Genomic DNA, 23748 nt, shown 5'->3' with positions numbered 1-23748 from the left:
CCCCCCTCACGCTCCTCACCCTTCACTAAGACAGCTCTGACAGTTCTCTTCAGCAGCCAGTGTCCCTTCTGCAGGATTTGTAGTAAAGTAATACTTCAACATCGCTTCTTCTAATAACAGCTGCCAAGTGGGCCCCTTTGGTTGGGGTAAGCCTCCTTCTCTGCTTTCATCTCAGCTGCACTTTGGCTTCCAAATTCTTGGTTCCTTAACTTCAGCCGTCATCCATTTTTCAAATGGCTAAACTTAAGGCTGATGGGTAGTTTAGAGGCAGAGCCTGAATGCTTTTTTTCTGGGTTTTTTGGAATTATGCCTTCAGCTTTGGCAGTGTTGCCGTGTCTGTTGGACAGTCTCCTAAGTTTCGAACTATCCTCCCATCTTTGCTCTGTCTTTGGAATTCTTTTTTTTACACACTGAGGGGAAAAAACTTCCATATCTTTTGGCTAAGATCAAGTAATCCTTGCTTGTTGGGAAACAGGTGACATGAATTTTTTCAGCAGGGGATTAGAAAGGAACTTTCTCTGTACACTTGGCCCTCTGAACTTCAGGGCCCCACCCCCATCTTCTGAGTGAGTGTAAAGTCCTGAAGACTTGTGGCCTCATTATTTGTCCTTATTGGCCTCTGGACTCTTGAACTGCTTTTTTCTTTGCTTTGTCCCAGCCTTCTCTTGAAGGCTAAATTCTTCTTGAACACATTATATACTTTGAATTCTGTAGTAAATACTAAGATTTATATTTAGCAACATACATTGTAGGATCTGAGGATCTCTAGTCACCTTCAGCCCTCTTTCTCTGCAGTCTTGCCCTGTTGCTTTTCTGTCTTCTCCTTCACCCAGATTTATTCTTTGTTTTATTTGGTTGAACAGTTACAAGTTTTGGTTTGTTTTCCTACATAAACAGCTTCATCTTGATACCATACAGTGTTGTTTCAATTCCTTTTCACTTTTATCCCTTTACCTTCACATGCTACTTTTGTTTCTGCATTTTATTTTTTTAATTAAAAATTTTTAATACAAGTTTAAAGGTTACTTTCCATTTTGGTTATTACAAAATATTGGCTATATTCCCCATGTTGTATAGTACATCCTGGAGCCTATCTTATGCCCAGTAGTTTGTATCTCCTGCTCCCTCACCCCTATATTGCCCCTCCCCGCCACTGGTAACCACGTTTGTTTTCTATATCTGTCAGTCTGCTTCTTTTTTGTTGTATAATATTTACTAGTTTGTTATATATTTTAGATTCCACATATAAGTGATATCATACAGTATTTTTCTTTTTCTGACTTATTTCACGTAGCATAATGCCCTCCAAGTTCCATCCACGTTGCTGCAAATGGCAAAATTTCCTTCTTTCTTATGGCTGAGTAGTATTCCATTATGTGTGTATATGTATATGTGTGTATATACATATATATCACATCTTCTTTATCCATTTATCTGTTGATGACACTTAGGTTGCTTCCATATCTTTGCAATTGTAAATAATGCTGCTATGAACAATGAGGTGCACATTTCTTTTCAAATACATGCTACTTCTGTTGAATTGTTTCTAAGAAGGGAGCACTTTGGGTTTGATTGATAACAGTTCATCCACTCGTTTACCAAACACTTATAAAGTGCCTGCTATGTGCTACCCCTGAGCAGGCACGTCCATCAACAAATAGCACAAGGCCCCTGCCACTTGTCTTGAAGTGCCGACACTCAGACAAGGAAATGTAATGAACAAATGAGACATGAATTGTAGAAGAGATAGGTGCACGGTGGATGGAAAGTAATCCTTTCGGGGGAGTTGAGAAAAGCTATCATTTGAGCTAGGTCTGGAAGGAATTGGGGCTTATGAGGCAGAGTGGCAGAACACAGGGAATGGCACGTACAAAGACGCAGAGGCCTGACAAAGCTGGGTGTGTTGTGGGACTGACAGGTGTTTGAAGGCTGATGTTGCTGGAGGGTGGTCACTGTGGCAGGTGTGGTGGGTGATAAACTTGGGGAGGTAAGTTGTTAGCTTATTTACCGCATGCAGGAGGGATTTATTTCATCTTTCTGGAGCCATGGGGGGCTGTGAGTGAGACACTATGTGTATGTATGGGGGTGTTATGTTGGACTATCTCAAGGAGAGTGTCTGACCCCACAGTTCTTAACTTTGAGCTTTCATGCTGGTGATAAAGTCTTTTCACAGCCTTGCCACTTACTGGGCATGCCCAGGGCACCCTGGACTTCTTATCATCATTGAGCACAGGTCTGAACTCCAACCTCTGCCCGCTTGCCTGGGGTGAGGGATGGGGATGGGCTCTGGTATGAAGAAGGCAAGGGGAATGGCACGGGATGAGCCTTTTCACTCTCTTGGCTCTCCTTTGGTACCTTTTCTATTTCTTCAGATCTTGGCTTCTGCTTTCTTCCATATACACAGCTATCTTGGCTTCCAGCCCAGGTGGGAGAGGGAGAAAGAACTTATTTCCTTCAGCGCCTCTCTGAAAATAACCCAGCTGGCACTGCTCAGGAACAAGAAGTTCCTGAGAGTGTTGGCACCTCATGGTGTTGATGTCTGGCAGTCCCTACCGTGAATTGTCTCACTCTCAATCCAAGGACCTCTGTGGGGAGAAGTTGGGTGGTTTTCAAGGCCTCTGCAGTACCAGCTGCCTCCAAGGCCTAGCATAGTGAAGGGGTAAGGGAGGTAAGGGAACCATGGCACCCTGGGGAGATTGGGCTAATGTGTGGGAGGCCCTGCAAGGTGGGGGAGATTCTGGCCATGGCAATCTTCTGATCTGGTGTAAGGAAAAGGTGGGTGCCTCTAACTGAGGCCCAGCCCCAGAATGTTGTCAGCCCCGAGGTTGTCCATCTGTCTCTTCTGGATGTCAGATTCCTAGCTGCCCGACATGCTGGGGCCAGAAAGTGGGGGTGGGGTAGGGTAAGATGGGGAGTGTCAGCAACTGTCCTGTCCAAACAGATTTATCATAAAATATCATGGGGAAGACTAGATTAGGGTTGATTCACTAAAGTTAATAAAGCACAGTACTGTAGTGGGCACTCAGTAAATAGTTGCCGCATGATGAATTAATTGAACTAAATTCAAGATATCTTGAAAGAGTGGGAGTAGCCCTGCGGGGAATCGGAGGTCTAGCGCCAAGTCCCAGAGGCCTGAGAAGACAAGGTCTGGTGGGGGAAAGGGCTGAGTTGAGTTTGATTGGCTCTGAGAGGACAAGTGGCCATGCGAAGTTGGGAAGACCAGGCGGTGGCCTGAGCCCTGGGCCAGGGGCAAATGGAGGGTGGTGTCCAGGGAAGTCACAAACCTTCGGAGTGGGCAAAGAAGGGCCTCGGGACCCCCCCCCCCCCGCAGTGCTGGATATCCCCTTTACTCCCACTTTCCGGCAGCGCGAGGGACCAGCGGGGACCTGAGGCGGGACAAAGCACAGACCCCCGCCCACCTAAAGGTGGCTCCGTGCTCAGCCTTCTTTGTGTCCGAACCTTAGGGCTAGACTGTTCGAGGTGAGGAATTGGACCACACGGCCGTCGGAAGCGAGTTCCCACCATTATTCCCTCGGCCGCCGCCCACCTTTTCAGTCCCTGGAAGAGCAATCCAGGATGTTCCACTTTAAGGGGCGGGCCGGGGCGGGGCTTCCGTGCCCAGTCCCAGAGACCGCGCCCGCCCGGCCGCAGACGCGGTCGCGGAAGCTGAGCGGAGACACGGAAACCTGGGAGAGTGTTCAGGGGCCGGGAGGTCCGGGCAGCTGTCCAGCCACCAGCTGACCGCAGGCTGCGTCGTGTTGCCGGTTTCGCAGGCACCATGAGCCAGGACGCCGAGGTGGACATGAAGGAAGTGGAGCTGAACGAGCTGGAACCCGAGAAGCAGCCGATGAACGCGGCGTCGGGGGCGGCTGTGGCTGTGGCCGTGGCGGGCGGCACCGAGAAGAATGGTCTGGTGAAAATCAAGGTGGCCGACGACGAGGCGGACGCGGCGGCCGCGGCCAAGTTCACAGGCCTGTCTAAAGAGGAGCTGCTGAAGGTGGCAGGCAGGCCCGGCTGGGTACGCACCCGCTGGGCGCTGCTGCTGCTCTTCTGGCTCGGCTGGCTGGGCATGCTGGCGGGCGCCGTGGTCATCATCGTTCGGGCGCCGCGCTGCCGCGAGCTGCCCGCAATGAGCTGGTGGCACAAGGGCGCCCTCTACCGCATTGGCGACCTTCAGGCCTTCCAGGGCCGCGACGCAGGCGACCTAGTGGGTGAGTCCGGGGCTCCCCCACCCCCACCCCGCGCTCCCCCGGTTTAACTGGTCACCGGCTTCGACCCCTGTGCCCAGATTGACCCAGCTGGTTCTCCACCCTTCCTGGTACTGGTGACCGCCCCCTGGGACGTAGCCCCTCCTTCTTTCTTCGAAGGAAACCGCCCCCCACTCCCTCTTTCCTGAGGGTGGCTGACTCAGCATCCTCCCTTTCCCCTCCCGGCGCCAGTAGCCTATCGCTGCAGGTTTCTGAAGCAATGTGCTAGTCTCCTTACAACAGCTTCTCTCGTGATCCAGCCAAACCGCCCCCCCCCACTTCGTCTCGGGGAGAATAGGGGCGATCAGGGGCCTCAGGGAGGCGTCACTTTAAACTCTGCTTCTCCATTTCAGGCCTGAAGGGGCGGCTTGATTACTTGAGCACTCTGAAGGTAAAAGGTTTTGTGTTGGGCCCAATTCACGAGAACCAGAAGGATGACCTCACAGGGACCAACTTGGAACAGATCGACCCCACTTTTGGCTCCAAGGAAGATTTTGACAGTCTCCTGCAATCGGCCAAGAAAAAGAGTGGGTGTCCTAGAGCTCGGAAGGGCTTGGCTAGGAAGGGCTTGGCCTTCTGGCCAGAGGAAAGGCCGGATAGCTTTATTGTCTGGTTTATTGCTGAGTGGCTCAGAGTTTTCCTAGGGCGGGTACAGGTGAGGTTTGTTAGGCTTCAGCCTAAAATAGACTTGTCAGGTGGTTCAGAGACTTTCTATACTTGGACGTGCAGTTATTTAACTTCTGGGCTTCAGTGCCCTTATTTGCAAAATGTAGGTTTTTGCTAAATCAGTGGTTTTAAAACTTGTAAAAGAGTGGGTCCTTTTGAAAAAAAACCCAAGTAACGTCTTTTCTTACATTGAACAGGGTTTGCTTTGGGGGTGAGGGGCCCAGGGCCTCATAAGCTCAGCCTTCTCTGTTACACTACCCTCCCCCCGCCTCCCACCCTGCCACTTGCTCATATCTCTGTTTCAATGGAATGAGTTTTGCCAGGGTTCAAATCTTAAGTTTTTGTACCAATATGTAGGAAATACTCTGCCGACTTATATTTGTTGATTTCCTCCTTTCCCCTCCCCCCAGAGTCTTTCTATCAACTGCCTCCTCCTCCATTGTTCTAGGCATCCGGGTCATCCTAGACCTCACTCCCAACTACAAGGGCCAGAACTTGTGGTTCCACTCCACTCAGATTGACACTGTGGCCACCAAAGTGAAGGTGAGTGTGTTGGTGCTTGTGGCATGTGGGAGCGGGATGCTGGGGCTGTTTGGTCCTTTCATAGCAAGTTCTATAAACGTAGCCCGGTGCCAGCCAAGGGGCCCCTTGCTCCTTGGAGCCAAGCAGGCATGCTCCTCCCACAGGCAGAAGGATAGGCAAGCATTGCACCCTCATTTTTGTTTGTTCCTTTTCTTTTTTTCTTTTTTCTTTTTTTAAATTAATTTCATTTATTTATTTATTTATTTTTGGCTGCGTTGGGTCTTCGTTGCTGCACTCGGGCTTTCTCTAGTTGCGGCAAGTGGGGGCCACTCTTCATCGCGGTGCGCGGGCCTCTCACTGTCGCGGCCTCTCTTGTTGCGGAGCACAGGCTCCAGACGCGCAGGCTCAGTAGTTGTGGCTCAGGGGCCCAGTTGCTCCGCGGCATGTGGGATCTTCCCAGACCAGGGCTCGAACCCGTGTGCCCTGCATTGGCAGGCAGATTCTCAACCACTGAGCCACCAGGGAAGCCCCTGTTTGTTCCTTTTCTGACCACTCATTTTCCTTGTTTCCCTGACTCTGAGGGTGACAGTGCCAGGAAGGGAATTTCTCAGATGTGAATTTTCTTCCTTTTGGGAGAGGAAGCCCTTTCTCTATGGGAATTCTGTCCTGTCTGGTTTCCCTTTTCTTATTTGATGTGTTTCGGAGTGGAGCCCAGTCTGAAATTGTAAGCATTGGGGTCTTCCTATGTGTCTGGAAGTATGCTGAGTACTTTATATACCTTCTTTAATCCCCTGTATAACCAAACAAGGTCCCTGTCAGTATCCCTAATCTGTAAATGAGGAAGCTGAGGTTCACAGGTCTTTAATGTGCCCTGGGATTTGATGTTCCAACTAGTCTTATCTCTCTAACCTGCCTACTCTGAAGGCCTAGGCTCAAACTCTGTACCCTGCAAGCTGGGAGTGGGGCTTTGAATGTCATCCCAGCCCCTAATGCCTGGGTTCTAGGAAACTGACCAGTTCAGAAAGGGTAGAACAAAAATGGAGGCAGACTCTGACACTTTGCTGGCAGCTGTGATTCTGAGGTAGAATTCTGTAGTCCCAGTTGACTGATTTCAGTTGACTCTTGGGGTCATTCGGTTCACTCCTTGCTACTTGCTGGAAGACCCTTTAAAAGTTACTGAGAAGGAATGTTTTCAGATGGTGTGGCATGAGGTGTGGTAGCCTCAGATGAAGATGGAGACTAGAGGAGAGAACACATGGATCAGAGAGAGAAAGAGGAAGAGAGGGGCAGCAGGATTGGGGTTCTATGTCATGTGCCCCATGAATGCCAGGGCTTCAGGCCTGGGCCTGTTCTGCAGAGCTGGCTTCTCTTTTCAAATCTTTGGCTAAACTGCCCTGGGGCTGTGCTTTGAATTTCACTTTTTTATCTTTGGTCTTGGCTCTGACTAGCTCTTTTACTTACACCCTCCGAAGGCTCCAGGAAACTGGGAGAGGAGTAAGTATACTCTTTTTGGGATCTTGGTTAGCATTTTAGGTCCCATCTCTGCTGCTGTCTGATTGTGGCCTTGGGCACGCCTCCTTGCTTCTCTGACATTGTTTCCTTATCTGTAAAATGAGTATACCAGCATTCCATACATGCTAAGTGTTAAATGAAGTTACATGTATGAACATGAACACACTTTCCTCATAGGTCTTTTCTGTAGGGGTCAAAGGTAAAGCTTTGTGATTCACCATGAGGAGGAGTAGAGAAGTAGAGCGCTGTATCACTAAGAAGATCAATGATAGGTTAGAATGGAAGGGAACTAAAGGCTACCTACAGGTTTATAATAGAGGCAAGAAAGTGAGACCGTTCAAGGCAAGTGACTCTCCAGAGGCCACGGGAGAGTGCGTGGTAGGCAAGATTTAGTGTGGGCTGAGCCTTTGCATCAGAGCGTTGATATCTTTCCTCTGTTCTTTTGCCTCCCTCCTATAGGAAGCTCTGAGGTTTTGGCTGCAGGCTGGTGTGGATGGGTTCCAGGTCCGGGATGTGGGGAATCTGACAGTGAGTACCCTTTCCATGCGAGAAGCAGAGCCTGGGTGAGAACAGAAGCACCCGCCAGGGCCTGACAGTGTTCCCTGCTTCTTGCCTCTGCTCTTTTCCTTCTAGGATGCGTCTTCATTCTTGGCTGAGTGGCGGAACATCACTAAGAGCTTCAGTGAAGACAGGTGGGTCCCAGACCCCGGCTTCCCTAACTCAGCTCCTTTGTGGGAACCCCTCAGTGGAGTACTAGCCCCAGGAAGCAGAGTGTTCCTAGTCCAAAACACCTTCTTCCTTTCTTGTCCGGTACTAACCTTGACTCCTGCTCTGCTCTGTGCAGGCTCTTGATTGCAGGCACAGACTCCTCCGACCTTCAGCAGATCCTCAGCCTGCTCGAATCCACCGAGGACCTGTTGTTGACCAGCTCTTACCTGTCAACCTCCAGTTTCACTGGGAAGCATACAAATTTCCTGGTCACCCAGTATTTGGATGCCTTTGGCAGCCGCTGGTGCAGCTGGAGTGTGAGTACCACCGTGGTAGGAGAGGGAGCAGGTGGCCTTTTGGAAAAAAGGAGTGTTGGCGGGTGGAGGCAGAGGCGGGCCTTGGGGCTCACCAGTGCTTCCATTCCTGCAGTTGTCTCAGTCGGGGCTCCTGACTTCCTTCGTGCCACCTCAGCTCCTCCGACTCTACCAGCTGATGCTCTTCACCCTGCCAGGGACCCCAGTTTTCAGCTACGGAGACGAGATTGGCCTAGAGGAAGCTGCCCTTCCTGGACAGGTACCACTTGCTGCCTGCCCAGCACAGTGGGGGAGGCTGCATTCGTCCGTCACGGTGGTTCTGTGGCTGGCGGTGGACAGGCAAGGGCCTTGGGGAGGAGCCTGCGCTGGATTGCTAGTCAGCCAGCTGGTCAGTCGCTGTGCGGCCTTGGCAGGTTATTTCACTTCTCTGACTCTTGGTCATCTCTGCCGTGATACTACCTTTTTTATAGGGTAGTTAGGACTGAATGAGGGCGTATTTTAAAATGCAGTACCTGGCTCCTGGTAGGAGTTCAGCATGGTAGCTATCCCTCGGTAATTTGTTCGTTCACTGGACAGCGGGTGCTCTGCATTAGGCTGTGCTCTCCAGGGACTCAGAGTTGTGTGGGGGAACCAGATGAGTAAGAGAAGTACACGCAGCAAGTGCCTTGGTGGGGTAAGACCATGAAGGCACCCGGTTAGCTTTAGCCACAGGGTTGGAGGTTGACACCTAAGCGGATTATTTATTTATTTATTTAGTTTGCGGTCCGTGGGCCTCTCACTGTTGTGGTCTCTCCCGTTGCGGAGCACAGGCTCCAGACACACAGGCTCAGCGGCCATGGCTCACGGGCCCAGCCGCTCCGCGGCATGTGGGATCTTCCCGGATCGGGGCACGATCCTGCGTCCCCTGCATCGGCAGGCGGACTCTCAACCACTGCACCACCAGGGAAGCCCTAAGCTGATATTTATAGACCCTGTCATTCACTTATTCCACAAAGCTTTATGCAGTAATTCCTACATGCTAGGCGTGGAGGAAACAAAAATACAGCGGTGCACCAAAGAGCTGGAGGTGGTGAAATTAGATAGTAAGCACATATTGATAAAGATGCCAGGTGCTGCTATGTGCAAGAAAGCAGGGTAAGGGGCCTAGAGAGTAGGGGACGTGGGCGGTTTTATATCAAATGGCCACGGGAAACCCGATGGAGGCACCTGAGCAGGGATCAGAGGGCAGTGAGGGGCTAGCTTGTGGCTGTCTGGGAGAAGCGCCCTCTAGGCTAGGGGACAGTATGTGTGAGGCCCTGAGGTAGGGGAGGTTACACTTCTGTGGGGCTGGAAGCAGGACAAGGAGTTGGAGAGCGGCCCAGGTCTTATCAAGCCCTGTTTCCCCTGCCTTTTAGCCTGTGAAGGCCCCGGTCATGCTGTGGGATGAATCCAGCTTTCCCAACACTTCAGGACCTGTAAACACCACCATGACTGTGAAGGTAAGGGTTTCAGATGGGCAGGGCCTGATCAGCAAGGGGTGAGGGCAGGTGGCCGGGGGGAGCTCACGCCCCGGGGAGCCCTTCACCCCCTTCTGCTGTATCTTTATCACTTTATACCATGTGCAGGGCCAGAGCGAAGACCCTGGCTCCCTCCTCTCCCTGTTCCGATGGCTGAGTGATCAGCGGGGCAAAGAGCGCTCCCTGCTGCACGGAGACTTCCACGCGCTCTCCTTGGGGCCTGACCTCTTCGCCTACATCCGCCAGTGGGACCAGAACGAGCGCTTCCTTGTAGTGCTCAACTTCGGGGATGTGGGCCAGCCCGCCAGGCTGGGGGCCTCCGGCCTGCCTGCCGGCACCAGCCTGCCAGCCAGTGTGGATCTGCTGCTCAGCACCCAGCCAGGCCGCAAGGAGGGCGCCCCTCTTGAGCTGGAGCACCTGAACCTGGAGCCCCATGAGGGGCTGCTGCTCCGCTTCCCCTACCTGGCCTGACCTGGGCCCACTACCCTTCCCCCTCCCCTCCCCAGGCCCTTTGAGTTCTGGTTTCTCTCTCTCTCTCTTCTTCTTTTTTTTTTTTTTAACTGTTACAGATGAACCCCCAAATAGGGTGTTTTCTGGTTTCAAATAAAAGTCACCCCTACCTGGTATGGCCTCGCCTTCCCTGTACCCGCTGTCAACGGCAGGAAATTCTCTCCCCTTCATCCCCTCTCCCCCACTGGACCCCACCAAGTGATCAGGACCAGAGAGGAAGGGGCATGTCGAGGTCACAACAGCAAGGTGGTGTCAGGATGAACTAGCACCCCGCCTCCCACCCAGCCCGGAGGTCTCGGCTCCGGCTGACTTTCCTTTACCTCCTCAGCAGTGGTCTTCAGCCAAGCGTGGTCACTTTGCCTGTTTTGCAGACTTCACCTTTCTGGGAGAAAAAGTGGGAGCGGGGTGGCCTGTTTTCTAAAAGTTACTTCTAAAAGATGCTGCAGATTCTTCATTCAACAAGAATTTATTGTGTGCTCAGCATGTACCAGGAGCTGTTCTAGTCCTGGGGTCACAGGAACAGAGTACAAAGATCCCTGTCTCCTTGGGGCTTATATTCTCGTGAGGAGATGGAGAAGAAAGATGTATAAAATTAAGCGTATGGTGGACACGGTGGTAGTGTTCAAGAGGAAAAAGTAGAGCAGGGAAAGAGGTAGGTGTGTGGCATGGGGGGAGTTCGGGGTGAGGGCTAGAGGAGGCCTCACGAAGGAGGTGACATTTGAATAAAATGTCTGAAAGAAAGGAGGGAGTTAACTTGCTAGATGTCTGGGAAGGAGCTTTCCAGGGCCCTGGGTGGGAGCACATCTGACTCTTGTGAGGAATGAGGTGGGGGCAAGGTGGAGAGGCCCAGGGATGAGGTCTGGTTGGCAAGGGGTGGGCAGGTGGTGAAGGGTATAGTAAGGCACATAGTAGGGGCGTGGCGGGGGGGGGGACGAACAGTTGGCAAACTGCACCGTTGGAAGGCACGGTCCCCAAAAGACCCCTCATTTCAGACACCAGCTGCAAGTTCTGGGTCCCCATGACCATCAGTGGGTTATTTTGCTAGAGAGGCTCACAGAATGCAGGAAAGCACTAAGATTATGGTTTTATTATAGAGAAAGGATACACATTCAAAAACCAAGGACGGAAGCACAGGACCCATCTGGGATTGGGAGGGGTCCCAGCATGAAGCGTCTGATGATCCTTTCCCAGTGGAGTGGAGTCCTGTCACAGACCTCCTGACTATAACCCACAGAGTGTGGCCAAGCAGGGAAGCTTGCCTAAACCTTTGGTGTCCAGAGTTTTTCTTGAGGCTTAATCACATCTGCCCACGTGGCTGACGTTTATTCTCCAGCCCCTCCCGGAGGTTCCGGCTAATAGCTTTAGTCTCCAGCCCCTCCAGATGCCCTGTGTCCCAACGCCCTCATCATAAATCACATCATTAGGGACTAACCTGGTGGCAGTGGTTAAGAATCAGCCTGCCAATGCAGGGGACATGGGTTCGAGCCCTGGCGCGGGAAGATACCGCGTGCCGCGGAGCGGCTAAGCCCATGCGCCACAACTACTGAGCCTGCGCTCTAGAGCCCGAGTGCCTACAGCCCGTGCTCTGCAACAAGAGAAGCTACTGCAATGAGAAGCCCGCGCGCTGCGATGAAGAGTAACCCACACTCACCGCAACTAGAGAAAGCCCGCGTGCAGCAACAAAGACCTGACGCAGCCAAAATAAATAAATAAATAAATTTATTAAAAAAAAAAAAAATCACATCATTAGACTCTCTGATGTCTGAAGGCCCCAGACTAACAAAGACACTCTTATCAGGCAGGACATTCCAGGCACCTAGATATCACCTCCCAGTAACTGAGGGCAAAGGCCAGACTTTGGTGGTGGTAAGAAGTGTTGGGAACCTGCATTTATTTTGCAGGTAGAGCCACAGGATTTGCAGTCATAATGATTTTTAGGTTGGCCTCACAGCCTCAGGTTGAGCTTGGCCCTCTTAGGGAAAAGAACACTCGTTCCTGTAGGATGGGGCTTCGGTCGGGACTGGGTGTCTGAAGGGTGTCTTGATGTAAGGGACAGATCAAAAGGATTAGAGGCCCCAAATTAAGGTCCAGTCCTTGTCTGCTGACCCTTGGCCTGAGGGCTGTGAGGGAAGGCGTGCATAGGGCATGTACTCTGAGACTTCTGTTCCTGAGAAGACATACCCTGCAGCCTGCCAGTTGGACCTGAGCTCTCTTCTGCCTAGAATTTGCCTTCCCCTCCTCACGGCCCCTCCCCCTTCTGGCCCACATCTAATCTGGGCCTCTCCTCTTCCTAAGGCTCCCTGCCCCTTCCCTCCTTGGTCCTTTCCCAGGGTCCCAGCTCCAGCCCTCCCTTTCCCCCTCTCCCTCGGCCTCCTGGCCTCCCCTCTGATCCACAGTTTGTATCATGGGGTCACTACAGATGGAGCCTCATCATGATTGTGTGTTTTGCAACTTACTGTGGGCTTAACCCTTAAAAAAAATTGTGGTAAAATATACATAGCATAAAATTTACCATTTTAACCATTTTTAGGCACACAGTTCAGTGGCGTAAAGTACTTCACAGTGTTGTGCAACCATCGCCACCATCCATCTGCAGAACTTTTTCATCACACCAAACTGAGACTGTCCATTAAACAATAACTCCCCCCATATTCTTTGTTTTTAATAAAATGAATAAACAAAAAATTAAATGAAGACATTCAAATTTCCAGTGGTGCTGAGTAATCCTGGTAATACTCTGACCTCTGTGCTGTGGAGGAACAAGTGAGAACATGAACTTGCAGGCCCTCTGAGATCTGCAAGAACTGTACCATTACGTATTTCTCCCTGACTGCCCACGTTAAGGACAGAAGGAAAGAGAGCCAGATGCAGTCATAGGAGCTGTCTCGTCAGCCCTGCAGCTACCCTGTGATGAAGGAATTCTCACCCTTATCACAGATGAGGAAAGTGGCCAGAATGCCTCTCGCCAGGGCAGTCGGAGCTGACAGCAAGACTCCCCTGAAATGGAGGCAGAGGGCCAAGGGCAGGTGGCTTCCACAGAAAGGCGCCTCTGCTGTTCATTCACTCAACAAACAGTTTTTGAGTTACTGCTCTGTTCCTGGTACCATCCTCATTTCTGGATTCAGGGTGAACAAGAATACGGTTTCTAGTCTCCAAAGGACCACATGCTTGGCCTCCTAAGCACTGGAGCCACCTCTTAAGGGTTAAGCACACTTGTGTTTAAATGAGATAATCGGTTAAATAAGATTTCACTTTTTTATTTTTCCTTTTTCAGTCATTGTGATACATCTATGAGGATTGTGGGGACCTTGTTTATAGGGTAAGGGACCTCTGTTCTTGGACACAGCAGTGGAGCTGCCATGTAGACCCAGGCCTTAACCCCATAGTCAAGCCCCCGTGCCACCAGACTCGGTCTCTCCCCAGGGCCTCTAGCCAGTTACCTGCGGGTCGGGGAGGGAACTGACATTTTCCATTCGTCTCAGTACCAATCAATGTGCTATGCCTTGGGGCATAAAGGGGACTAAAAGACTGCCACTGTTCTGGGCCTCACTGATTGGAGTGGAAGCAGATGTGCAAATAATCACAGTTCTGAGGTAAAGGCTGTGGGGCAGCTGTAAACTGGGCCCTGTGGAGTGCAGACAGAGTGTTTAACCAAGGAGAGATCAGGGAAAGCCTCTTGGAGCCTTCATTTGAGTTGGGACTGAGGCACAAGCAGGCAATCGTGCGATGCACGTAGAGGACAGGGCCACCCAGCTAGAGGGGACATTATGTCTAGCCACTCAGTTGAGACACCATGGTGAGTGTGGTTTTGGACCACACTAGCTTGGGAGAGTGGTGACAGCCAACCGGAGGCTGAAGCACCAAGGCCTTTAACAGCCATGCTCAAATTAGCTATACTTTGCCTGTTTGTAGATTAGTGGTTCCCACCCTGGTTATGCAGAATCCTCTGGAAAAGTCTCTCCCATTCAACATTCACTGAATTGGAATCTCCAAGGGAGTGAGCCTGGGAGTCTATTTTTTTTTTTTTTTTTTTTTGCCGTACGCGGGCCTCCCACTGCTGTGGCCCCTCCCGTTGCGGAGCACAGGCTCCGGACGCGCAGGCTCAGCGGCCATGGCTCACGGGCCCAGCCGCTCCGCGGCATGTGGGATCCTCCCGGACCGGGGCATGAACCCGTGTCCCCTGCATCGGCAGGCGGACTCTCAACCACTGCGCCACCAGGGAGGCCCTGGGAGTCTATTTTTACTTAATTTTCTTAAAAGATTCCCACAGCAGTTTGGGAATCACTAGTGCAACGTTTGCCTTGCTTAGTTATGCCCAAGGATGATGATTAGAAAGAAAAGTCCTGGTTTTTCTCCTGAATATTCTGTTTCAGAAGGTCTGGGATAAAACACGAGAGTCTATAAGAAGCTCAGATAAGAATGAGAAAGGAGGGCTTCCCTGGTGGCGCAGTGGTTGAGAGTCCGCCTGCCGATGTAGGGGACACGGGTTCGTGCCCCAATCCGGGAAGATCCCACATGCCGCAGAGCGGCTGGGCCCGTGAGCCATGACCGCTGGGCCTGTGCGTCCGGAGCCTGTGCTCCGCAACGGGAGAGGCCGCAACAGTGAGAGGCCCGCGTACCGCAAAAAAAAAAAAAAAAAAAAAAAAAAAAAGAATGAGAAAGGAAACCCCTGAGATGTGCTTGGTAGGGAGTGACAAGTTCAGGACTGAGTTCTGGGAAGCTCACTCTGGCTCGGCTGCTGGAAGAAGCTGAGAGTGGTCAGGACTGGGTGCCGTTTAGGAGGCTGGTGGAAGCTTTGGAAGAGAGAGGCAGAGGCTGTGGCTGTGGGGTTGCAGAGGAGGGGATGGCTTGGACAGATGTTTTGGGAGACGAAGCTCCAGGATTTTGTGATAGTCTAGGAGGGATAGACTTGATGTGAGGGGAGGTTGCTGTGTGGTGACTCCTGAGTTTCTAGCTTAGGAGGCTGGAGGAGCAGGCTGGGGCCATGGAGCTAAGCGGGGGAGGCAGGAAGAGAAGCAGCTGTGGGCGGGAAGGTGATCAACTCCATGCACATGTGCTGGGTTTAGGTGCCCTTGGACTTGGCAGGTGGAGGTTTCCAGTGGAGGAGGGTCTACAGCTCAGCAGAGTGGTAGAGGTGGGGGTACCTACGGTGGGTGTGAATGATGTGATGGTGAGTGTGCAGGGTGAGAAGGGCAGAAAGGAGAGGCTGGAGCCCTGAGAACTGGCAACATTCACGGGACAGTGGAAGAGGGACCCGCGGAGGAGGAGGAAGAGGAGAGAACAGAGCCCTGGGGTGGGGGGATGGGAAGGCAGGAGAAAGAGGCCAGGTCAGGGTCAGAGCAGAGCTGTCCCTGGTGGCCTGCAGTTTGGTGACAAGGAGATCATTGGTGGTCTTCTCCAGAGCCCTTCCAGGGGAGGGTGCAGAAACGGATTTTTCTAATGTTAAGGGTGGGAGGTATTGGTAAAAGTTTCGAGATAGTATCTGTCAGAGTTCCTGGTTTTCTTAAGCAGCAAACGAACCCATTGAAAGGCCGTCCGGACCTGCCAGGAGGAGGCAGGACCAGATTTGGAAAATGGGCAGGAAGCGGGCGCCAAGCAGCAGGAAGTACAATTGTCTTCTAACTGGAACTGCCTGGGAGGCTGCCACTGGGGACATGCTGCCAATGCGTGTGAGGTTGGGCACAGAGTCACCAGACGCGGGCGTTGCTGAAGGGCAGAACGTGCTCCACCTGCAGTGGTCCTGAGTCCGGGATGCAGGGGGATCACCTTCTCCTTCTCACAAAGGGCTCCGTCTGGTTGACAAGTCACCCACGTGGTACTGTGTCTGCACTGAAGGGCCGCCCTCTTCTAGTTCACATAAGGGTGCTGGTGAGCCTGGAGGAGCGGGGGGTGCCTAGCTATAGAAGAGTCAAGGATGCTTTTAAGGTTTTCGGCCTGAGGAGCTAGAAGATTGGATTTGCCACTTACTGAGGTGGGGAAGATGGTCGGAGAAATGGGATTTAAAAGGGAACTGGCAGCTCAGTTTGGGCCCTGATGCTTTTGAGATCTAGCAGACATCTAAATGGAAGCGTCAGGATGTTCGTCGGACGTGCTGCTCTGGTGTTCATGGCGTTCTGGGCTGGAGAGGGGGATTTGGGCGTCATGCGCATGGCTGGCATTTAAAGCCACGAAACGACAGGAGATGACCAGGGGAGTGAGTGTAGGAAGGGAAGAGAAGAGGACCAAGGACTGAGGGCCAAGCCCTTCAGAGGGGAGAGAGGAGGAGGAGTCAGCAGCAGAGGCTGAGAAAGAGGGCCAGTGAGGTAGGTAGGAGAGTGTGGCCTCGGGACAAAGCAAGGAGGAAACGTCAAATGCTTCCGGGGACCAAGTAAGGGGACAGAGCCTTGGCCATAGTGTTGATCAGGGTGAGGTCTTTGGTGACCTTGACAAGAGCAGTTTTGGCTGAGGTTAGGGCAAAAGCCAACTGGAAGGGGTTTAGAAGGATCAGAGGAGGGAATTTGGAGTCAGTGACTAGACAGTGTAGCTGTTAAGGAAGATAGAAATGTGGCACTAGCTGGAGGAAGAAGAGGGCCAAAGGCTTTTAAAAATTATTTCACTATTTAATTTCTTTTTAACATCTTTATTGGAGTATAACTGCTTTACAATGGTGTGTTAGTTTCTGCTTTATAACAAAGTGAATCAGTTATATGTATACATATGTTCCCATATCTCTTCCCTCTTGCGTCTCCCTCCCTCCCACCCTCCCTATCCCACCCTTCCAGGCAGTCACAAAGCACGAGCTGATCTCCCTGTGCTATGCAGCTGCTTCCCACTAGCTATCTACCTTACGTTTGGTAGTGTATATATGTCCATGCCACTCTCTCACTTTGTCCCATCTTACCCTTCCCCCTCCCCATATCCTCAAGTCCATTCTCTAGTAGGTCTGTGTCTTTACTCCCGTCTTGCCCCTAGGTTCTTCATGACCATTTTTGTTTGTTTGTTTCTTAGATTCCATATATATGTGTTAGCATATGATATTTGTTTTTCTCTTTCTGACTTACTTCACTCTGTATGACAGACTCTAGGTCCATCCACCTCACTACAAATAACTCAATTTCATTTCTTTTTATGGCTGAGTAATATTCCATTGTATATATGTGCCATATCTTCTTTATCCATTCATCTGTCGATGGACACTTCCATGTCCTGGCTATTGTAAATAGAGCTGCAATGAACATTGTGGTACATGACTCTTTTTGAATTATAGATTTCTCAGGGTATATGCCCAGTAGTGGGATTGCTGGGTTGTATGGTAGTTCTGTTTTTAGTTTTCTAAGGAACCTCCATACTGTTCTCCATAGTGGCTGTATCAATTTACATTCCCACCAGCAGTGCAAGAGAGTTCCCTCTTCTCCACACCCTCTCCAGCATTTACTGTTTGTAGATTTTTTGATGATGGCCATTCTGACTGGTGTGGGATGATATCTCATTGTAGTTTTGATTTGCATTTCTCTAATGATTAATGATGTTGAGCATTCTTTCATGTGTTTGTTGGCAATCTGTATATCTTCTTTAGAGAAATGTCTATTTAGGTCTTCTGCCCATTTTTGAATTGGGTTGTTTGTTTTTTTGATATTGAGCTGCATGAGCTGCTTGTAAATTTTGGAGATTAATCCTTTGTCAGTTGCTTCATTAGCAAATATTTTCTCCCATTCTGAGGGTTGTCTTTTGGTCTTGTTTATGGTTTCCTTTGCTGTGCAAAAGCTTTGAAGTTTCATTAGGTCCCATTTGTTTATTTTTGGTTTTATTTCCATTTCTCTAGGAGGTGGGTACAAAAGGACCTGCTGTGATTTATGTCATAGAATGTTCTATGTTTTCCTCTAAGAGTTTTATAGTGTCTGGCCTTACATTTAGGTCTTTAATCCATTTTGAGTTTATTTTTGTGTATGGTGTTAGGGAGTGTTCTAATTTCATTCTTTTACATGTAGCAGTCCAGTTTTCCCAGCACCACTTATTGAAGAGGCTGTCCTTTCTCCATTGTATATTCTTGCCTCCTTTATCAAAGATAAGGTAACCATATGTGCTTAATTTTTACTTTATCTTTTAATTGAGATATAATTGACATAAAACATACCAATTTGATATTTTTTGTATATATTGGGCAGTGATCATCACAATTAGTCTAGTTAACATCTCTCATCATACATAGTTAAGAGTTTTTTTTTTCTTGTGATGAGAACTTTTTTTTTTTTTTTTTGCGGTACGCGGGCCTCTCACTGTCGTGGCCTCTCCCGTTGCGGAGCACAGGCTCCGGACACGCTGGCTCAGTGGCCGTGGCTCACGGGAGCGGCATGTGGGATCTTCGCGGACTGGGGCACGAACCCGCGTCCCCTGCATCGGCAGGCGGACTCTCAACCACTGCGCCACCAGGGAAGCCCAGTGATGGGAACTTTTAAGATGTAGTTTCTTAGCAACTTTCAAATATGCAACACAAGGCTTTTTATTTATTTATTTAAGATGGGTGCAATCACAGCATATGTGCTTCAGTGGAGAGGGGAAAATGCTGGAGAGAGGAGCCTTGCTGGATGGATGCCTTTGAGGTCTGGAGAGCGGGTGGGATCTAGTGTGGGGATGGGGTGGGGCTGGCCTTTACTGGGAGCTGGTCACAGAGAAGGTGGAGTAGCGAGTTTAGAATTGGTGGGTAGATGGGGGAGGGGTGGGGTGGGGTGGGGTGGAATTTGTGGAATTCCACCGCACATTGCTTTTGTTTTCTCAGCCAAACAGGAAACATGGTCAATAGCTGAGAGTTCAGATTGGGGCCTCCTAAGTGTTGGAGATTTGAGGAGGGGGAGGAAGTATGAATAAATATCCAGGACATAATTCACAGTGTCTGTTTGGGACTAAGTACATCATCTACTTGTTGGAAATGCAGAATCTCAGGCCCACGCCGACCTCTTTTTTTGTTTTTGGCTACACCATTCAGCTTGTGGGATCTCAGTTCCCTGGCCAGGGATTGAGCCCAGGCCACGGCAGTGAAAGCCTGGGATCCTAACCACTACACCATCAGACAACTCCCCTACCCCAGACCTCTTGAATCGGAATCGGAATCTGCATTTTAGTGCCAGATGACTCATGCACACTGGAGTTGGACCAGCCCTGACGGAGTGGAATGCCACCGTCTGAGGGAAATGTAGATGGATTGCCAGGCAGTGTGAACAGTCTGCTTCAGACCTGACTTTGTTTCTCTTGATGCTAACTAGTGGAATTTCAGCGCTTGGCCTTGAAAACTCCAGGCCCCTTAACATGGTGGCCAAAAAAGAAAAGAAAATAAAAAAAAATCTCAGTATGATAAGGAGAAGATGTTCCTCCGTCTTCTTCTGAAGCAGCAGAAATAAAAGTAGATTCTTTCCTGAATCATAAGACCAACCTTGCAAATGTTAATTCTAACAAGGGAGTCTTGTCAAACAATGAAATTTAAGAGGCTGTTGCTTTGTCCTGTGAAAGTAACCTTTAACTTTTAAAAAGCTTGTAATTCTGATTGCTTGTCTTCCTTAATGATGTGTTGCCCTGGCAATAATATTTAAATTCACATCTCTGTTTTGTAAAAGGTATAAATACCTGTGAGTTTTTTGTGAAGCCAGAAGGGGGGCACGGGCACATGCCTATTCTCCCACGAGTGGGAGGTAGAATAATTGCTGCAGTGACTGCAAGATTTCTTAAACAGAGTTTGAGTGTTAGCTCATTTAAGTGAACACAAAGGAGGCAAGGTCACTTGTGAGCACGGAGGGTAGGGAAAGAGGAGAGGAGAATGAGGAGAGAAGGGGAAAGCTGAGAACACCTTTGGGAATAAGGCAAGGGAGCTGACTGAGGACAAGTACCGGGGTGGTTAGATGGCACCATGAAGCCCATTGGCTGAGGTCAGGAACCCTGCATTGATTCTGGTGCCAATCTGCAAGGTGGCAGGACTTTTTTCCCAGCAGTGCTTGACTGACTGCCCCTGTGTAGGACAAGGGAAGATGGATGGCTGGTGGCATTGGTCCAGGGTGGTGAGTTTGCAGTGGAAAGCCAGGGGCTGGGGGATCGTGGATATTTGATGAAAGAGGGCCCGGTTCAAGGAAAAGCCATGGCAGGGGAGAGGGTTGAAGGACTGGGACAAAAAGGACAGGGCCTGGCGGGGGCGGGGGCGGGGAGCAGGAGTTAGGACGCTGGAGGGTAAGCTCTGGAAGAGGGGGCAGCTGAGGACTGGGTGTGGCTGACGTGAAGTGGAGAGTGAGGTCCCTGGGGCTGAGGAGGTCATGCCAACAGCACTGATAAGATGAGTGAGTCACCCAGGTGAGGTGGCCGTCAGGGTTAAGAGGAGGAGAGCATGGCTTTGAAGGTCATCTGGGGGATGGACTCCTGCTCTATCCAGATGAAACATCTTAACCTCAGTTTCCTCATTTGTGATACAGTCTGAACTGGTTTTACACAACACTTCTGACACCACGCGCGTGTGTTTGTGTGTGTTTATGTGTTGTTTTTTCCCCCTCACTCCAACCAATTCTCTGGACACTAACTGGGAGTCCTACAATTCAATTCAACTCTGACACTAGCTACCAGGAGTTAGCACAGATACCACGAGTTAAGGGCTTGTTCCCCCAAGACTTGTCCCCATTTGAGGTGCCAGTTGCAGGTCCCAGGTTGTCACGGGCACTATAAATTCAGAGTGTTCCCACAACTCCCTCCTCAGGTCCAGTTATTCTTTAGGACAACTAGAGACAACCAGGACAGCTCAACTCAGGAAAGTGCTTTACTTAGTACTACCAGTTTATTAGAGAGGATACAACTCAGGAACAGCCAAACAGAAGAGATGCATGGGGCAAGGTATGGGGGAGGGAAGGTGTGCGGAGCTTCTATGCCCTCCCTGTGTGAGTCACCCTCCAGCACCTTGCTGTGTACACCGACTTGGAAGCTCTCTGAACTCTGCTGTTCAGCGGCTTTTACGGAGGTTCCATTGCATAGGCGTGATTGAAGACATCATTGCCCATTAGTTATCAACTCAGTCTCCCCGGAGGTCAGTGATGTGGCTGAAAATTCCAACCCTCTATTCACATAGTGGATTCCTCTGGTAACCAGCCCCCATCCTGAAGCTATCTAGCTCCCCGCCCCTCGAATGCCCTCATTAACACAAACTCAGGAAAGGTTGAAATGGGCTCATTGTGAATAAGCAAAGACACTCCTCTCACTTCTATCGCTCAGGAAATTCCAAGGGTTTTAGAAGCTCTGTGTCAGGAACTGGGGACGAAGACCAAATACATATTCCTTCCCTGGTGGTCCAGTGATTAAGAATCTGCCTTCCAATGCAGGGGACACGGGTTCAATTCAATAAGAGGGACTTCCCTGGTGGTCCAGTGGTTAAGAATCTGCCTTCCAGTGCAGGGGATGCGGGTTTGATCCCCGGTTGGGGGACTAAGATCCCACGTGTCGCGGAGCAACTAAGCCTGCGCGCCACAACTAGAGAAGCCCACGTGCCGCAACAAAGACCCAGAGCAGCCAAAAAAAAAAAAAAAAAAAAAAGATTCAAAAAGAGAGTTTGTTCACATGTCAGAGGGGAAGAATGCTAATAGGAGTCAGAGAAACCTATGGGCTTCCTGTCTGGTTCCCAGTTGTCTAAGGCAAAATATAATAATAAGCAAAAATATAATATACTAATGATCATTTATTGTCTACTGTGTCACAGACAATGTGTCCAGTACTTTACTGATCCTGAGGGCTGTGGTGTAATGTGTGTCCCCCTGCCCCGCACCCCCTCCCCCGCCCCCCGCCAGTTGGCTGGGCAGAGGCAGAGGAGCATGAGAAAGGGAAAGTGAAATGCTTTCACCCACTGCAGACGTGGGGAGAAAGCCAATGCTTTCTGAGTGTTTCATATGTGACAGGCCCAGCATGAGTATACATCTTTTACAGATGAGGAGGGGATTGGAATAATAAAGCGATTTGTCCAAGTTCACAAACTCTGGCTCCCAAACTCTTGCCTTGTAATTTCCTGAGTGATAGGGGTGCTAGGAGCATCTTTTTTTTTTTTTTTTTTTTTTTTTTTTTTTTTTTTTGCGGTACGCGGGCCTCTCACTGTTGTGGCCTCTCCCGTTGCGGAGCACGGCTCACAGGCCCAGCCGCTCCGCGGCACGTTGGATCTTCCCGGACCGGGGCACGAACCGGTGTCCCCTGCATCGGCAGATGGACTCTCAACCACTGCGCCACCAGGGAAGCCCTAGGAGCATCTTTTGTTCTAGTATTTGGTTTTTGATCCTGGTTCCTGACACAGAACTCCTAAATCCCTTAGAGCTTCCTGGGTGATAAGGAGGAATGTCTTTTGTTCTATTGAGGTGACTCTAGACAAGTCCTGGCTGGCTCTAGGAAGGGGCCTGCTCAACAGAAAGACCAAGCCGTGATTAGATGCTTGGAACTTTCAGCCCCACGCCTCATCCTCCAGGGAGGGGAGAGGGGCTAGAGATTGAGTTAATTAACAATCGATCACACCTACATGGTGAAGCCTCCATAAAAATCCCTAAAATTTGGGGTTTAGAGAGCTTCTGGGTTGGTGAACACATCCATGTGCTGGGAGGGTGGTGCATCCCAACTCCACAGATACAGATGCTCCCACACTTGGGACCCTTTGGACCTCGCCCTTTGTAACTCTTCATCTGGCTGTTCATCTGTATCCTTTATCATATCCTTTATTATATAACTGGTAAATGTAAGTGTTTCCCTGAGTTCTGTGAACAGCACAGCAAATTATTAAACCTGAAGTGGGGTCATGGAACCTCCGATTTATAGCCAAAGCAGAGAGAAGTGTGGGTAACCTTGGGACTCACTAATTGGGACTGGCGTTTGAAGCATGGGCTGTCTTGTGGGACTGAGTCCTTAACATGTAGGATCTGATGTAAATTTCAGGTAGATATTTTCGGAATTGAATCGTAGGACACCCCTGGCTCATGTTGGAGAATTGGTTGGTGTGGGAAAAAAAACCCCACATATTTAGTGTCAGAAGGTTTGTGAGTAGAGTGTAAAGGAAACAGAACTTTTCCTTTTTAGGGTGAGAATACTCCAAGCAGAGGAGTAAACACATGGAATGAGCTTGAGGCCTGTGTGAGGACCAGGAGAATTTCAGAGGCTGGGAGTAGGGTCTGTGTGGTGAGGTGTCCAGACAGAAGAGGCTGAAGAAGGAAGCAGGTCTTAATGTGAAGGTTGTTGGAGGCTAAGGAGCTTGCTTTTTAATCTCAAGCTGTTGGGACTTCCTTGGTGGCATAGTGGTTAAGAATCCACCTGCTAATGGAGGGGACATGGGTTTGAGCTCTGGTCCAGGAAGATCCCATATGCCACAGAGCAACTAAGCCTGTGCGCCACAACTACTGAGCCTGCGCTCTAGAGCCTGTGAGCCACAACTAGTGAGCCCGTGTGCCACAACTACTGAAGCCCACATGCCTAGAGCCCGTGCTCCGCAACAAGAGAAGCCACCACAATGAGAAGCACGCACAACACAACAAAGAGTAGCCCCTGCTGGCCGCAACTAGAGGAAGCCCATGCGCAGCAATGAAGACCCAACGAAGCCAAAAAACAAACAAACAAACAAACAAAATCTCAAGCTGTTATTGGCTAGCTGTTAGCAAGGAATTGACAGCGTCAGATCTGTGTGTTGGCAAAAGCCCTTTGGCTGAAGCATGGCGAATGGATGGGGGTGGGACCGACTTAGGCAGGGGTAGGCAAACTATGGCCTGTGGGTCTGTATCCCCTGTGAGCTAAGAATGGATTTTGCAT

At 50.2% G+C, this 23748-nt stretch overlaps 1 protein-coding gene across 1 annotated transcript; it reads left to right on the top strand.

The window, feature by feature from the left end:
* Positions 1–3640: 3640 nt before the first annotated feature.
* On the top strand, positions 3641–10089 carry SLC3A2 (solute carrier family 3 member 2). Its single transcript, XM_082627214.1, has 9 exons — positions 3641–4211; positions 4601–4774; positions 5362–5456; positions 7407–7475; positions 7581–7639; positions 7792–7972; positions 8085–8228; positions 9364–9447; positions 9574–10089. The coding sequence occupies exons 1-9, from the start codon at positions 3779–3781 to the stop codon at positions 9934–9936; spliced, it is 1602 nt and encodes a 533-aa protein (XP_082483340.1). The 5' UTR covers positions 3641–3778; the 3' UTR covers positions 9937–10089.
* Positions 10090–23748: the final 13659 nt, after the last annotated feature.

This window comes from Mesoplodon mirus (genome assembly GCF_964341445.2).
Source record: "Mesoplodon mirus genome assembly, chromosome: 7".
In the NCBI taxonomy this organism is placed as follows: Eukaryota; Metazoa; Chordata; class Mammalia; order Artiodactyla; family Ziphiidae; genus Mesoplodon; species Mesoplodon mirus.
Note: the sequence above shows the minus strand (reverse complement) of the source record. Positions and strands in the feature narration are given on the sequence as shown.

Bases quoted from the DNA above. Each gene is read 5' to 3' on its own strand.
- SLC3A2 (XM_082627214.1), top strand. From the start codon at position 3,779: ATGAGCCAGGACGCCGAGGTGGACATGAAGGAAGTGGAGCTGAACGAG. The intron at 8,229-9,363 runs GTACCACTTGCT...CCTGCCTTTTAG, and splicing joins AAGCTGCCCTTCCTGGACAG to CCTGTGAAGGCCCCGGTCAT. The intron at 9,448-9,573 runs GTAAGGGTTTCA...TACCATGTGCAG, and splicing joins ACACCACCATGACTGTGAAG to GGCCAGAGCGAAGACCCTGG.